This window comes from Crinia signifera, chromosome 6 (assembly GCF_055691185.1).
Source record: "Crinia signifera chromosome 6, ASM5569118v1, whole genome shotgun sequence".
Classification (NCBI taxonomy): domain Eukaryota; kingdom Metazoa; phylum Chordata; class Amphibia; order Anura; family Myobatrachidae; genus Crinia; species Crinia signifera.
In genome coordinates, this window is record NC_139222.1 from 289,878,134 (window position 1) to 289,893,447 (window position 15,314).

The window sequence follows — 15,314 nt, forward strand, 5'->3', positions numbered from 1 at the left end:
GACGGGTCTGTATTGTGTATGTGTGGCACATAGTGTTCTGGGGAGTCTGCGACGGGTCTGTATTGTGTATGTGTGGCACATAGTGTTCTGGGGAGTCTGCGACGGGTCTGTATTGTGTATGTGTGGCACATAGTGTTCTGGGGAGTCTGCGACGGGTCTGTATTGTGTATGTGTGGCACACAGTGTAAAGGATGCTGGGGAGTCTGCGACGGGTCTGTATTGTGTATGTGTGGCACACAGTGTATAGGATGCTGGGGAGTCTGCGACGGGTTCTGTATTGTGTATGTGTGGCGCACAGTGTATAGGATGCTGGGGAGTCTGCGACAGGTCGGTATTGTGTATGTGTGGCGCACAGTATATAGTGTTCTGGGGAGTCTGCATTGTGTGTGTGTGTGGCACATAGTGTATAGGGTGCTGGAGAGTCTGCAACAGGTCTGTATTATGTATTTGAGGCACACAGCTTATAGGGTGCTGGGGAGCCTGGTCTGTGCTGTTCCGGATTCCGTGCTGTTGCGCTCTGTTACAGTATCTGTCTCTGTGCTGTTACGGATTCCCATTTACTGAAAGTCCCCCCCCCTGCCCGAAGAGAATAGATGCTGGGCGCATGCGCAAAGCATCTATTCAACGGCGCAGAGCGGCGAAAAATGGGGGTGCGGCCTTAGGATGAGTCATTACGCGAGGCCACGTCCCTTTTCACAGGACATGCCCCTTTTCGCAGTCGATTCGCAAGGCTGCGAATTTGCATTTTTGCGAGTCCTTTGAAGCCCGCCTTGCTAATGGTGGCCTGGCCGCTACCTATTCGCAGCGTATGTTCACACGCACTGGATGCAAATAGATGTTTTACATAAACATCCATTCGCAGCCTGCGGGGGAACACCGGCATCATTCCATGGTCGGTGACCATCAAGTGTTGTGGACTGTGCACGCAGATTGCTCAGAGCAACCGTAGATCTGCGTACAGAGGGTGGGCAGCCGACATCCGGTGATGTCAGCTGCCCCGCCCCCGTGTCATTGCCCATATGCTAATGAGCTGCAATACGCCCGCCCACCGGACGCAAGGTTGGGTACAACAGTGGAAAAGGTTGACACAAAGGAAGGCTGGCATGAGTTTTTCACTCTGTTTTGGTGGTAATGTCGACACCTAGGCGGTGGTCCCCCAATTAGAGTACCGCGTCCCCTCTCATTACTGGTCACCGTTCCACATGAATGGTAATGTGTGACAAAGATAAAAAAAATGTAAATGATTACCTTTTTTATGTGTCGACCATTGCCATGCCGACCTCCTGAAGGGGTGTTGACTTTTGGATCATATGTTTGTAGACTTCAGCCACCCCGGTACCATAGCAGCTGCCTCTCCAGTATCTGCTCGCCATTCAGCTGACAGTCTACAACAAGACATCAGCATCTATACTCCGCCAGGTATTCTCTCCTCCAGCGTCTCCCCTGTTCTGTACTTGGCCTGTGATTGGACGGAGCCCCGCTACCGCACTCAGGCCTGCTGAGAGAGGGGGGCATGAGCGGGTACATTTTACCTGGGCCCTGGTCTGATGGAGAGGCCTGGGTCGCGCAGCCCCCTCCCCTGCTGCAGCTAGCCCCCCAGCCTGAAGAGAATAGCGACTCAGAGGGCAGAACACGGGGGCGTGGCCCGATGGTGCCCTCATTTGCATATGTCACGCCATCATTTGCACAAGACGTGCCCCCTTTTCGGGCGTGCATGAGGGTCGCTAGTGTCCCTCTTTTGCAGATGAAGACGTTGTGAGCTATGCTATCAGTCGGGCAGATAGTCCACCATCGAGAGCCAGCAGGCAATGCCATGGGAAGCCTTAAATCAGGACATCACCGGTGCTGCTGATTACACCTGGGATTCTGCTAACAAAACCTGGTCATTACTCTCATGTGGGGAGATGCTGTCTCTGCCACACTATTTACAGGCAGTCATATAGGTAGGAGGGCCCTGCTCGCAAGCTTACAATCTAATGGGAATTAGGCAAGGACAGACGTTCTTCCTCTTTTCCCACAGCCCCGGACACCGGACACTGCGGCCATCATTACTTTTCTCTGGTTTCCTATTTCCACACTTGTGTTATATTGTAATGTGTGAGCTGCGATCCTGGGAAAGGAACTTCTTCTACATCCAACTCTGTCATTAGCCTCCAACTCTAATTGTCTTTTCACTCCAGGGAGATCAGCGTACACAAGACTATGCCAGGTTCACCCCCTCACCCACCGGTCCTCTGTCAGCTCTCTATTATTACCCCTATACATTAGGGCGTCCCTCCTGTAGAGTTTCCATTCCACTGCTAAGTGCTGTATATATTGCTGCCAGTATATACATTTCCTGCACAATCCATCTTTCTGTTACTGAGCAGTTTCACGCTGGTCACATGACTCACCATCAGAGTGCTCCAAATACCAGCACCCCCCCCCCCCCCCCCCCCCACCCGCTTCATATCTAGGATCACCTCTGCTGCTATCCCTCCATTCTCTTCTGCAGTTGTATAGGTTGTGATGCTGGCTGATATACAAAATATACTAGAGACTGGCCCCAGCAACTAACTCCATCATAAGAATCACCAGGAGAGGGTTCCCCCAGATCCGTCCCCAGCTATAGCCGTCGCGCATTTATTAGCGGGACTGAAGTGAGCACATTGCAGGGGCCGGCTACTATTAGAACCTCTGTCCTTGCATGCGCTGATGTTCTATTTGCATCTTGCAGTGGGAACTTGGGACCCCATTTACCATTGATCGCATTTACAATGCGATCTGGGCGGAATATTACCGCCGAGGATCGCATTGTAAAATGCAATTATATCACCGGAATGTATCACCTGCCAGGGTGCAGGGACAGGGCTCTGAAAAGAGCCTGTCCCTGTGATGCCTGGAGCCATAAGGGGGTCTGCTCATGCGCGGTTACACGCTAACCCCCCCGCGACCCCGCTGATCGCACTGCCGCTCAGATAGTGCAATGTGTAGCCATAGGCTATCGCCATATCAGAATGGCAATAGCCCTATGGGGAAGTGGACGGCAGCGCTGCAGGGGGGATCGCAGCAGGGATCGGAGATTCCTGCTGCGGTCCCCTGTGATACATTAGGGGGATACTTAATATTTGCGGTTAACCCCCGAAAACGGGTGTTTTCGGGGATTTAGCCGCAAATATTAGTTGATAAATGCGGCCCTTGGTCACTAACATTGGGGGAGATATATTAAAATGCTGTTTACATTTTTTAAATAACGGGTCCCGCTCCTTCATAACGAGAAGCGGGCACCCATTACTGTCAGATGTATTAACCCCCCGGCCGATAAGGAGAGCTGTTATGCCCAGCCTTAATGGCTCTCCTTAACGCTAGTTCATACATCTGCTCCATGGTGCCCAGCAGGCATTGTAAATGCAGTGATTATTAAATGACCCCCCAGGAGTGAGGACGCGGCAAGAACAGGGCATCTGGCTTAAAAAATAAAGGCTTACCCATCTGGGACTGGACAGATTGCAACTAATGCTAGTCCACCGAAGCGTGGCGAGAGGTGCGCGTCCTCCCGACCTGTTCATACCCCCACTATCCACGTCGGCGTGGAGTAGATACTATAAAGTGTGGTGAGCGCACGCGGATTACACGTCAAGTAATCCGCGTGCCCTCGCTGTGCTCGCCACGCTTCGGGCTCGGTGGCTCGCTGCACTCACTTCACTTTATAAAATCCTCTCCACGCCGACGTGTTTAGTGGGGGTATGAACAGGTCGTGAGGATGCGTCATATTGCGGGGCTCGCCACGCTTCGGCTGGTGTGGATAGTGGGTGTGTTTCAGGAACACATTCACACCTGTCATGTCGGGCAGGTTAAAATGGTCAATGGTTCCCACACAATGTAATAAGCGCTGACTGACTGTGCTAACTGCGTAACGCTGACTACGTAATCTCCGTCTAGCTGCGAACATACTGACTACGCTGGCTGCGGGAACACAACGCTCATACTAACAGGGACACTACGCTAACTACGTAATGGGCGCCGTGATAATACACAAGTACCAAAGAAGTTTCTTATCCTAAACGTGGTGGCGGGAAGGGGGGTGCAGTTGTAAGCCCCCCCACCCCACCTCGTTACCCGCTGGTCTGCTTGGCACTGAAGTGAGGGACAGGGGGCATGGCTAGCAGTTTCCACAACACTGGTCCTGCCCCCAACTGTCTCTCTAGGAAGCCCTCTTCTTCCTCTCTAACCACCCAGTGCCTTCCCAGCCAGCACCCAATCCGTGTCTCCATGCAGCCACATCCTCTCCAGACAGAAACTTTCTGTCTTCCCATCCTCCCAGTGTCTCCAGCCAGCCCCCTCTTCTGTCTTTCCAGCCAGACCTCTTCTGTCTTTCCAGCCAGACCTCTTGTCTCTCCAGTTAACCTCTTCTGTCTCTCCAGCTAGCCTCTTCTGTCTATCCAGCTAGCCTCTTCTGTCTCTCCAGCTAGCCTCTTCTGTCTCTCCAGCTAACCTCTTCTGTCTCTCCAGCTAACCTCTTCTGTCTCTCCAGCTAACCTCTTCTGTCTCTCCAGCTAACCTCTTCTGTCTCTCCAGCCAGCCTCTTCTGTCTCTCCAGCCAACCACTTCTGTCTCTCCAGCCCCCTTCTGTCTCTCCAGCTAACCTCTTCTGTCTCACCAGCCAGCCGTCTTCTGTCTCTCCAGCTAACCTATTCTGTCTCTCCAGCCCCCTTCCATCTCTCCAGCTAACCTCTTCTGTCTCTCCAACCCCGTTCTGTCTCTCCAGCTAACCTCTTCTGTCTCTCCAGCCAGCCTCTTCTGTCTCTCCAGCCAGCCCCTTCTGTCTCTCCATCCAGCCCCCTTCTGTCTCTCCATCCAGCCCCCTTCTGTCTCTCCATCCAGCCCCCTTCTGTCTCTCCATCCAGCCCCCTTCTGTCTCTCCATCCAGCCCCCTTCTGTCTCTCCATCCAGCCCCCTTCTGTCTCTCCATCCAGCCCCCTTCTGTCTCTCCATCCAGCCCCCTTCTGTCTCTCCATCCAGCCCCCTTCTGTCTCTCCATCCAGCCCCCTTCTGTCTAACCAGCTAACCTCTTCTGTCTCTCCAGCTAACCTCTTCTGTCTAACCAGCTAACCTCTTCTGTCTCTCCAGCTAACCTCTTCTGTCTCTCCAGCTAACCTCTTCCGTCTCTCCAGCTAACCTCTTCCGTCTCTCCAGCTAACCTCTTCCGTCTCTCCAGCTAACCTCTTCTGTCTCTTCAACCCCGTTCTGTCTCTCCAGCTAACCTCTTCTGTCTCTCCATCCAGCCCCCTTCTGTCTCTCCATCCAGCCCCCTTCTGTCTCACCAGCCAGCCCCCTTCTGTCTCACCAGACAGCCCCCTTCTGTCTCACCAGCCAGCCCCCTTCTGTCCCTCCATCCAGCCCCCTTCTGTCTCTCCAGCCAGCCCCCTTCTGTCTCTCCAGCCAGCCCCCTTCTGTCTCTCCAGCCAGCCCCCTTCTGTCTCTCCAGCCAGCCCCCTTCTGTCTCTCCAGCCAGCCCCCTTCTGTCTCTCCAGCCAGCCCCCTTCTGTCTCTCCAGCTACCCTCTTCTGTCTCTCCAGCCCCCTTCTGTCTCTCCAGCCAACCTCTTCTGTCTCACCAGCCAGCCCTCTTCTGTCTCTCCAGCTAACCCTCTTCTGTCTCTCCAGCTAACCCTCTTCTGTCTCTCCAGCTAACCTCTTCTGTCTCTCCAGCCAGCCCCTTCTGTCTCTCCAGCCAGCCCCCCTTCTGTCTCTCCAGCCAGCCCCCTTCTGTCTCTCCAGCCAGCCCCCTTCTGTCTCTCCAGCCAGCCCCCTTCTGTCTCTCCAGCCAGCCCCCTTCTGTCTCTCCAGCGAGCCCCCTTCTGTCTCTCCAGCCAGCCCCTTTTTGTCTCTCCAGCCAGCCCCCTTCTGTCTCTCCAGCCAGCCCCCCTTCTGTCTCTCCAGCCAGCCCCCTTCTGTCTCTCCAGCCAGCCCCCTTCTGTCTCTCCAGCCAGCCCCCTTCTGTCTCTCCAGCCAGCCCCCTTCTGTCTCTCCAGCGAGCCCCCTTCTGTCTCTCCAGCCAGCCCCTTTTTGTCTCTCCAGCCAGCCCCCTTCTGTCTCTCCAGCCAGCCCCCTTCTGTCTCTCCAGCCAGCCCCCTTCTGTCTCTCCAGCCAGCCCCCTTCTGTCTCTCCAGCCAGCCCCCTTCTGTCTCTCCAGCCAGCCCCCTTCTGTCTCTCCAGCCAGCCCCCTTCTGTCTCTCCAGCCAGCCCCCTTCTGTCACTCCAGCCAGCCCCCTTCTGTCTCTCCAGCCAGCCCCCTTCTGTCTCTCCTACGCATCTGTCAGATGCGTAGGACTACACCTGTGACTGTGTAGGCATTTGGCAGCAATGGGACATTGTCATGTGGGATCAGTGTTTAGTGAGCGTGTTATGAGCGCATGGACATTATTGCGTGTTATTTAGAGGTGACCATATGCAGAGATCTTACCGCTTACTGTGATGACACCGTCATGCCCCTGCCACCATCCTAGCCAACATGGATGTCTCCCCACAGAGGGCACAGACAGAAAGTCACCTAGTATGTGGTAGTGTCTGACATAACCAGCCTTACCCTGCTATGCCATTAAACCAGGACACCCATGAATTACACAGGTTCTGAAGCTGGCAGCTGGTTTGCATCAGGAACACGTGTAATTCCCGGGTGTGATACTGCTCCTCACCTGTATGGGGGGAATTGCATGCAGGCTGCCACTTGATGGCACCCGACAGAACAATTCAAGTGTTGCACCATTTGGGCACAAACAGCTCCCAGCACTGACATGATGGTGCCCACACACAGCATTGCACAAATGCAGGTATTCTACCAGCAGAGGGAGGTGGTGCGGGGTAAGAGGCTTACCTACCCTTCATGGGGGCCGGTAGGGGATCCCAATCTTCGGAATATCCCCACGACCATTCTGGGGGGGGGGGGGGGGGGTAGGTTAGTATGACAGTGAGATGGGTGCTAGGTGCGATTTGAGCTATACAATGTGTGCTATGCTATTTACACTTTATACTTTGTGTTATTAAGCTGCCCATACACGGTGCTATGCGGGCTGTCCCGATGTGTGCTTTGAGGTGCGCGCTCCCGCGGCACCTCATCGCACAGTACAAAAAGTATCTGCTTGCACATACTTCTTGTACTTAGGTTTCATCACATTGCATCGCATTGCATGCACAACGGATGCACATGCAATGCAATGCAATGTGATCCGTGCTAGTACAGCACGGAAAGCACGCCCACAAAGCAGCGAGTAATGCTGCCCATACACGCTGCTAAGCGTGCTGAGCCGATGTGTGCTTTGAGGTGCGCGCTCCTGGATGCACATGCAATGCAATGTGATCCGTGCTATTGAAGCCCACATCGCACGCCCGCATCGGGACGTGTATGGGCTGCTTTAGAACTACATAAGATTTGGACCAGACTACATTATGTCATTTAATTATGTAAAGTTCCAATCGCATGCAAGAATCACCCCGTGTGTGGGCACCTTTACTGTTACGTAGTTCTGGTAACTAGTGGAGTATATCAGAATGTAGAACAATTATACACCAGCTCATACCAGTAGATGGCAGTCACGTTCCAGGGTCAGTACATTAATGTTACCGTCTAATTCGATGTTTCCCAGTCCTTCTGGCCCATGCCATCCTTGCTTAGTCTTTGTTTCTCCTCTGCAGGAGAAGTCTGGAGAGGAGATGTTGTAGGGAACGGGACCTGCAAAACTCTGAGATTGGCAGGTCTGCGGGGAGGAGGGGCTAAAGTTATGCAATCTCTACATCCTGCCCTCTTCACTGGGATACGGATGGTATGCACAAGATTTACCTGCTCTCCTTGGGGTGCGAGGGACTAGCTTAAAATAAGAGGTCTCGCACAAATTCTGTGACAGTATGTACAGTATGGCCCCATCCCTGTCCATGCATCAGGGATATCCCTGATGCATGGACATTATTAATTATTAATGAAGCCACTTGTGCTCACACACCTGGACTGATATATCCTGAACAGGTAAAACAGTTGCCGATGTCCATCTACAGCAGTGGTTCTCAACCTCTGTCCTCAAGTACCGAGTAATAGGGCACATTTTCCAGGTCACCCGGCCAGTGCACAGGTGCACTCATTATTCACTGACACTTTTTAAAAGATCACAGGTGGAGCTAATTATTTTACCTGTGATTCTGTGAGGAGACCTGGAAAACGTGAACTGCTGGGGAACTTGAGGACCAAGGTTGAGAACCACTGATCTACAGTATGTGGACAGAAGTATTTGGCCACACCTGTTAATTATTGAATTCAGGTGTTTCAATCAGACCTGTTGCCACAGGTGTATAGTATCCGGCACCTAGCCATGCGGTGTCCATGTGCAAACACAGGTATGCAAACATCTGGGATACAAAATAGAGCTGGCCATACATCTACAGATCTATTGTAAGATCTGGCTGGTTGGAACAAAGTCCTGGTAATGGATAAGAGCAGATGACAGTTGACCATTTGCTTTGAAATGCTGGAAAACTGCCAAAACTGTCATTCAGATATTACTAGGATTTGTTCCAACCAGACAGATCTGACAATCGCTCTGTAGATGTATGGCCACCTTAAGTCGGTCTGAAGAGCTCACAGACACACACGTAATACTGTTATAGGATGCCACCTCTTCATGGTACTGTTATAGGATGCCACCTCTTCATGGGTACTGCTATAGGATGCCACCTTTGTGTGGTACTGTTATAGGATGCCACCTCTGCATGGTACTGTTATAGGATGCCACCTTTGTGTGGTACTGTGATAAGATGCCACTTTTGTGTGGTACTGTGATAAGATGCCACCTCTGCATGGTACTGTTATAGGATGCCACCTCTGCATGGTACTATGATAGGATGCCACCTCTGCATGGTACTGTTATAGGATGCCACCTTTGTGTGGTACTGTTATACAATGCCACCTCTGCATGGTACTGTGATAGGATGCCACCTCTGCATGGTACTGTTATAGGATGCCACCTCTGCCTGGTACTGTTATACAATGCCACCTTTGTGTGGTACTGTTATACAATGCCACCTCTGCATGGTACTGTGATAGGATGCCACCTCTGCATGGTACTGTTATAGGATGCCACCTTTGTGTGGTACTGTGATACAATGCCACCTTTGTGTGGTACTGTTATACAATGCCACCTTTGTGTGGTACTGTTATACAATGCCACCTCTGCATGGTACTGTTATAGGATGCCACCTCTGCATGGTACTGTTATAGGATGCCACCTCTGCATGGTACTGTTATAGGATGCCACCTCTGCCTGGTACTGTTATAGGATGCCACCTCTGCATGGTACTATGATAGGATGCCACCTCTGCCTGGTACTGTTATAGGATGCCACCTTTGTGTTGTACTGTGATACAATGCCACCTTTGCGTGATTAGCGAACACTCACGCATGCGCACAGCGTACCATGAGCCCAAAGGCAGCTGTGCCCAGGAGCAGGGCTCGTGAGCGCACAGATGTAGGTTGGTGTAAGATCGGAGCAGTCGCTATTCTCCGGCTCCTGTATTACAGTATGATCCATGGACATTTATCTGTTTGCATCCAGGCTGAGGAAAGAGCTGGAATGTTACAAAGAGGATGATTTGGGAAGTGTCTGTGAGGCGCTGCGTGCGGAGATACAGTTCCTGCAGCAGGTACGGCCCCTTGTATTGATCTACAGTATGAATAGAAGATTCCCTCTCCGGGGAGCATGTTTCTTTATCACTCTGCTGTAAATTGATTCTTCCCTTCTGTGGTTGGCGGTTTGTTCTGCACATACTGTATGTAATTGTAGGTGTGCGGCCTGGTCCATTGTCTCTACAAGAACTGTTATTACGTGTCGGGGTATAATGCTCCACATTATATCAGAATAAATCCGAGCTCCGAGCGCATTCTTAGCAAACTGTAACGTTTATTGTCCAATCCAGGCTTCTTATTGTGACAGCCATGTGTCAGGAAGCTGTTGGCGGAGAAGAGCGTTGTTCTAGCATAGACCTGCACTGTCCAGCGTGTCATATGGCAAATCTATACCAGGTGCAAGTTACGTCACTTCCGGTTCCGTCTGCAGCATTACCCACTGTTAAGTCTGTAACTTATATTATATCAAACCTTCATGAAGGAGGACACAGGAAGTTCAGCATGCTTCTTTACTCATAAACTGCAGGGCAGGAACTACATACATTACAGGTCATACGCCAACTTACACACAAGAAAATAAGATCTGTTATATCCTTCCACGGGATACTTACACAGCAATAGGAACTATATACACCACACTCCTCCCGACTTAGATAAAAGCAGACAAATTGTAAATGTAGCACTACACAAGGTATATGTTACCCCAGAAGGCTACAAATCAAGCCTTTGGGGTGCCTTACGAACTCTGTCTGGGTAACGATGTTTAAATTCCCTAGAGACAGGCTGTTCCACTGAAGTCACACCAGAAGGTTCAGGGTCAGTAGTTGTCACTAGGGGAACCTCTTGTTCAGGTGACTCCATTCTAGGCATAGGAACAGTCTCTGTAGTCAACCCAGAGGGGTATACATTTTCCTCCGTGTCAGGAACAGTCTCTGTACCAGGCCCATGGGGGTAAACATAAACCCCTACATCACTAGCTTGGCTGTGTCCAGATTCCGACTCACAAGTCATCTGCCTCCTGGCCTCAATTATTTGATCAATGTGTCGACGCCACAATTCCCCTCCAACTTCAATCACATACATCAGTGGGCCGGATTTTGAAGAAACTATGCCCAGGTTGCCATTTGTCTCCTCTGTAGTCACGGACAAGCACCTCTTGGCCAATGTCGAAGGATCTTGTAGGTTTCTGGTAAACAGTTTGAAACTGTTTGTTTTGTACCTTTCTTCTCACATCTGGTTTTATCAAGTCCCATTGAGACCGCAAGTTTCGCTGAATAAACAGCACAGCAGGCGGTTGACCAGTAGTAGAGTGCTCAGTTCTACGATATATGAAAAGGAAGTTGTCAATCTTATGTTGTGAAGGCAGATGTTCCTGGTGTGCGGACTTGATAGCCTTTTTGAATGTTTGTACAAATCTTTCAGCCAAACCATTAGTGGCTGGATGGTGTGGAGCTGATGTGAAATGTCTAATGCCATTATCTCGCATGAACTTTTTGAATTCATTCGACATGAATTGTGGTCCATTGTCGCTGCATACTTGCTCTGGTAGACCATTTCTGGCAAAGATGGTTCGCAGAACAGCAATTGTTTTCTCAGACGTAGTGGATTTCATATTTATTACCTCTGGCCATTTTGAATGAGCGTCCACTGCAATAAGAAACATACAATTCATGAATGGACCAGCAAAGTCGATATGTACCCGCTGCCATGGAGATGATGGCCATTCCCAGGGGTGCAGCGGGGCTGTGGATGGTGTATTTTGAATTCCTTGACACCCTTCACATCCTTTTGTCAATGTTTCGATTTGCCCATCGATTCCTGGCCACCACACATAGCTTCTAGCAAGACTCTTCATTTTTACTGTGCCCAGGTGCCCCTCATGTAAATTTTCCAACACTCTTTTTCTCAGTTTGGGCGGTATTACCACTCTGGAACCACACAGCAGAGATCCTTGACAGACAGAAAGTTGATCCCTCCTGGCTGAAAAACCGTAATATTGAGCATTGCCATGTTTAGGCCAACCTTTGAGAGTTAATTCCATTACTTTAGATAAGACTGGGTCTTTCCTTGTTTCCCGATTGATCATGTCCTTTCAGTATGGCCTCTTTTCTTACAATTTCGACATACTTTGTCTTTAAACCAGCACTGACTGGCTTCATGTGAGGACATCCCACAGCAGGCACAGGGCTGTCTCTGATTCCAATGAATTGGAGTGGTAGAACATTCTGGAGCCTTCTGTTGCAATTCTGATGCATCTCTAGTTGCAGTCTCCATTGAAATAGCTATGGATAGTGCACTCTCTAAGGTCAGTTTAGGCTCAGCCAGTAATTTCTTTTGTGTATTTGTACTTATCCCACAAACCAATCGGTCTCTTAAGGCATCTATGTTAAAAAGTATAATTTTATTCTATTTTATTGTGTTAGATTAGTGTATATTTGTGTGTATATATGAAATATAAATATTTGTCATCCGCGAATCTTTTTATTTATATATGTATATATTTGCATTATAAAAACGGACTGAAAACCAAATGCTGCATATAACAATCAGTGTGCAGAACGAAAGCGACACACGTGATTTAAATCCACCAATGTGAACCCTCATATGAAAATGAGGCGTGAGTGTATAATGATACACATATGATTCTCAAAGATATCCATTAAATGAACACTTCCGCATCTGTGAAAACGAGGCGTGAGTGGAACGCAACACTGACGCTTGGCGCGTCTGAACGAAAACGAGGCTTGGCTAGTCTGAACAGCGCAAGTGCACACTAAGCCCTGAACGCCATAAAAATCAGGCGACGGGGGCGCACTACATCTACGTCCTTCTGATGAAGCGGCCGAGTGGGAAAGGCCGTGAAACGCGTTAAGGAGTCCAGACGCTGACCGCTACTTCACTGTGCCTTCCTGCATACCTACCACCTCCGCGATCGCACCTCTTCCTGTGGATCTCACCTTGGGAGCTGTTTTGCATCAATAGCAAGGAATCAACAGCCGGATAAAAACCCCACACAGGTCGATTGAGTGACTAAACCGGAGAAGAGCAGGTTATAGCTCAATTGAGCACCATTCATTCCCTCCATGTTTTCTTCATTAACCCATTCTAATCATACAAGCATGCATGCCATTATTCATTAACCTGGACTAAGCTGTGAGAGAGCTAATTGTCCTTTTGCCTACAAAATTACATCTGCTTACTAAAACTGGAGTGAAAGAGAGTGGATTACTAATTACTGCAGCAAGCCACTAACAAATTTTATTGCTTAATTTTGTTATATATATTTTTCATTGTTCTATATTTGTGTATTTTATACATTGAAGTACCGGCCGGTATCTAATTACCAATTGTATTAATTGTGTCATTAATACATTTTAAATTGGTTGTTTGAATCAGCGCTGCCTCTGACATTTTTCTTTCTTAAGGCATCTGATAACCCTGCTCCAAACTAGTGTTCAGATGACTTTCTAAATGCAGCAATGTACTCAGACACACTTTCACTTTCACTTTGATTTCTTCTGTGAAACCTGAATCTTTCAGCAATCACTAATGGTTTAGGATTTAGATGCTTTTGTAAAATGTCCACAATGTCAGTGAATGACTTGGTGGCTGGCTTCTCAGGTGTTACTAAACTCCTCAGTAAACTGTATGTTTTGGCCCCCATCACACTTAGTAAGACTGCTACTTTCTTGTCAGCCTGCACACAGTTAGCATCACAGTACAATTCCACTCTCTCAATATATGTAGCCCAGTCCTCTATAGCACCATCAAAAGCAGCTATTGTGCCAATATATCCTGACATCTTGCCTTAATGTCCTCTTTCCTCTCTTCTGTATAGAAAGAATGATAGAACTCACGTGCTCCTGTATTCAGTGATGGCTGTCTGCATGTGCTGCCCTTTTTCACCCCACAATTGTGTAGTCAGTCCTTTGGCATTCCACTGATCACTGGAGCAATACTGAAGAATAGGTTTTATCCTCGTCGCCAGTGTCTGTAACTTATATTATATCAAACCTTCATGAAGGAGGACACAGGAAGTTCAGCATGCTTCTTTACTCATAAACTGCAGGGCAGGAACTACATACATTACAGGTATTCATACGCCAACTTACACACAAGAAAATAAGATCTGTTATATCCTTCCACGGGATACTTACACAGCAATAGGAACTATATACACCACACCCACATTTCACCGTTCTTCTGCTCAACCAGCAAATTGAATACACTGGGTGCAAGTCACACAGCCGCACTGCTTTACCCCCAGCCGCACTGCCTGCCTCACTCTATTCCACACTGCCCGCCCACCTGGCTCACAGCCGCATTGCCGCCCTCCCAGCCGCACCGCCTGCCTCGCTCCCTTCCACACTGCCCCTCATCTGGCTTCTGGCCTCACCGCCCGGTTCCCGATAGTGTTTTTTTATTAGGGAAGCCAATTGCGGGAATCTTGGGATTTCAAATTTCTGTAATAAAACAATGTAATGGAACACTGGCTAATAATCGCCATCTCTCTCTCTACTTCCAGACAGTCCCCCGACCCTCCGCTCCCGGACCAGCGCCGTCACAGGAAGATACGGGACACTAACTCCTTTCACGCTCCTAACTGCCTGGAGGAAAGCGAGGTGTTAATAAGTGATTGCTATAGAGCGCCATTATCTCCCAGCATCCTCTGCAGCGACGTGTCATACTCTGTCCTGATTTCATCCGCCTGACTGCATTCAGTTTCATCTTCGGAACATAATGTTTTATTTCATCTCTCACTTTAAACTGTTCAATTAAATTGAATTATTAATAACTGTAGTTCCTGTACATTAGGAGCCATACGTATCCGACATCGGGTTTGGCGTTTATGCCGCTCGCCGCTACCACAAATGTTCACTTTGCGCTAAATGGTTATTACTTTGCTTGATTCACGACTATGCTAATAAATACTCTATAGCAAAGCGGCTTCTCCGTAAGTTATTCATCTGCGTTACCGGAACGTCTCACACGGAACATTTCCAGTAACTTATATCAGGGAAATGATTATGAAGAGAGAAGCTGGTACCATCCGAGACCACGGCTATTACCCCACGTTTACTAATAGCTCACAGGGTTAGGTTGTGGTGTTGGGGCAGTTAGGAGGGGGGTACGAGGGTTAGGCACTAGCTGTGAAAGTTAAGGTTACGCTGCGGGGTTTAGAGTGGCCACCATACAATACAGAGAGCATACAGTGAAAGCCATACAATACAGAAAACATCCCATCCTATTTAATGTCTATTTCAGGGGTGGCCAAACCAGTCCTCGAGAGCTACCAACAGTTCACATTTTCCAGGCCACCTTTGGATGTGTAAAATAGGTCGGTTAGGAATTAATGCAGTACATGTTTGAAAATGTGACAGTAATGACTGCACCTGTGCACCCGCTAGGTTGTCTGGGAAATGTGACAGCCAGTAATGACTGCACCTGTGCACCAGCTAGGTGGCCTGAGAAATGTGACCGTAAGGAATGATTACACCTGTGCCCCTGGTATGTGATCTGTAAAGTGTGACAGTTAGCAGTGACTACACCTGTGTACCAGCCCAAAAATAATGGCGCTAAGCGCTGAGTGCGCTTAAAATATTTACACGCGCTGGAAACAATGTATATGAAAAATAAAATTCATTTATTATACACAAATTTGC

General features: G+C 49.2%; 1 protein-coding gene across 7 annotated transcripts in view; it reads left to right on the plus strand.

Annotated features, from left to right (window-relative positions):
- The window catches only part of CCDC172 (coiled-coil domain containing 172), a 39,230-nt gene extending 24,636 nt beyond the window's left edge, over positions 1-14,594 (plus strand). For 3 of the 7 annotated variants that reach the window (XM_083149896.1, XM_083149897.1, XM_083149901.1), the window contains exon 7: positions 14,177-14,594. In XM_083149896.1, coding sequence (XP_083006022.1) covers positions 14,177-14,363 — 187 coding nt within the window. In that variant the 3' untranslated portion in view covers positions 14,364-14,594. Of the gene's footprint in view, positions 1-9,580; positions 9,669-9,941; positions 10,048-11,560; positions 11,749-11,794; positions 11,957-14,176 lie in introns of those variants that run through there. The other 4 variants (XR_014444674.1, XM_083149900.1, XM_083149898.1 and 1 more) reach the window with 4 other exon arrangements.
- The last annotated feature ends 720 nt before the right edge of the window (positions 14,595-15,314 follow it).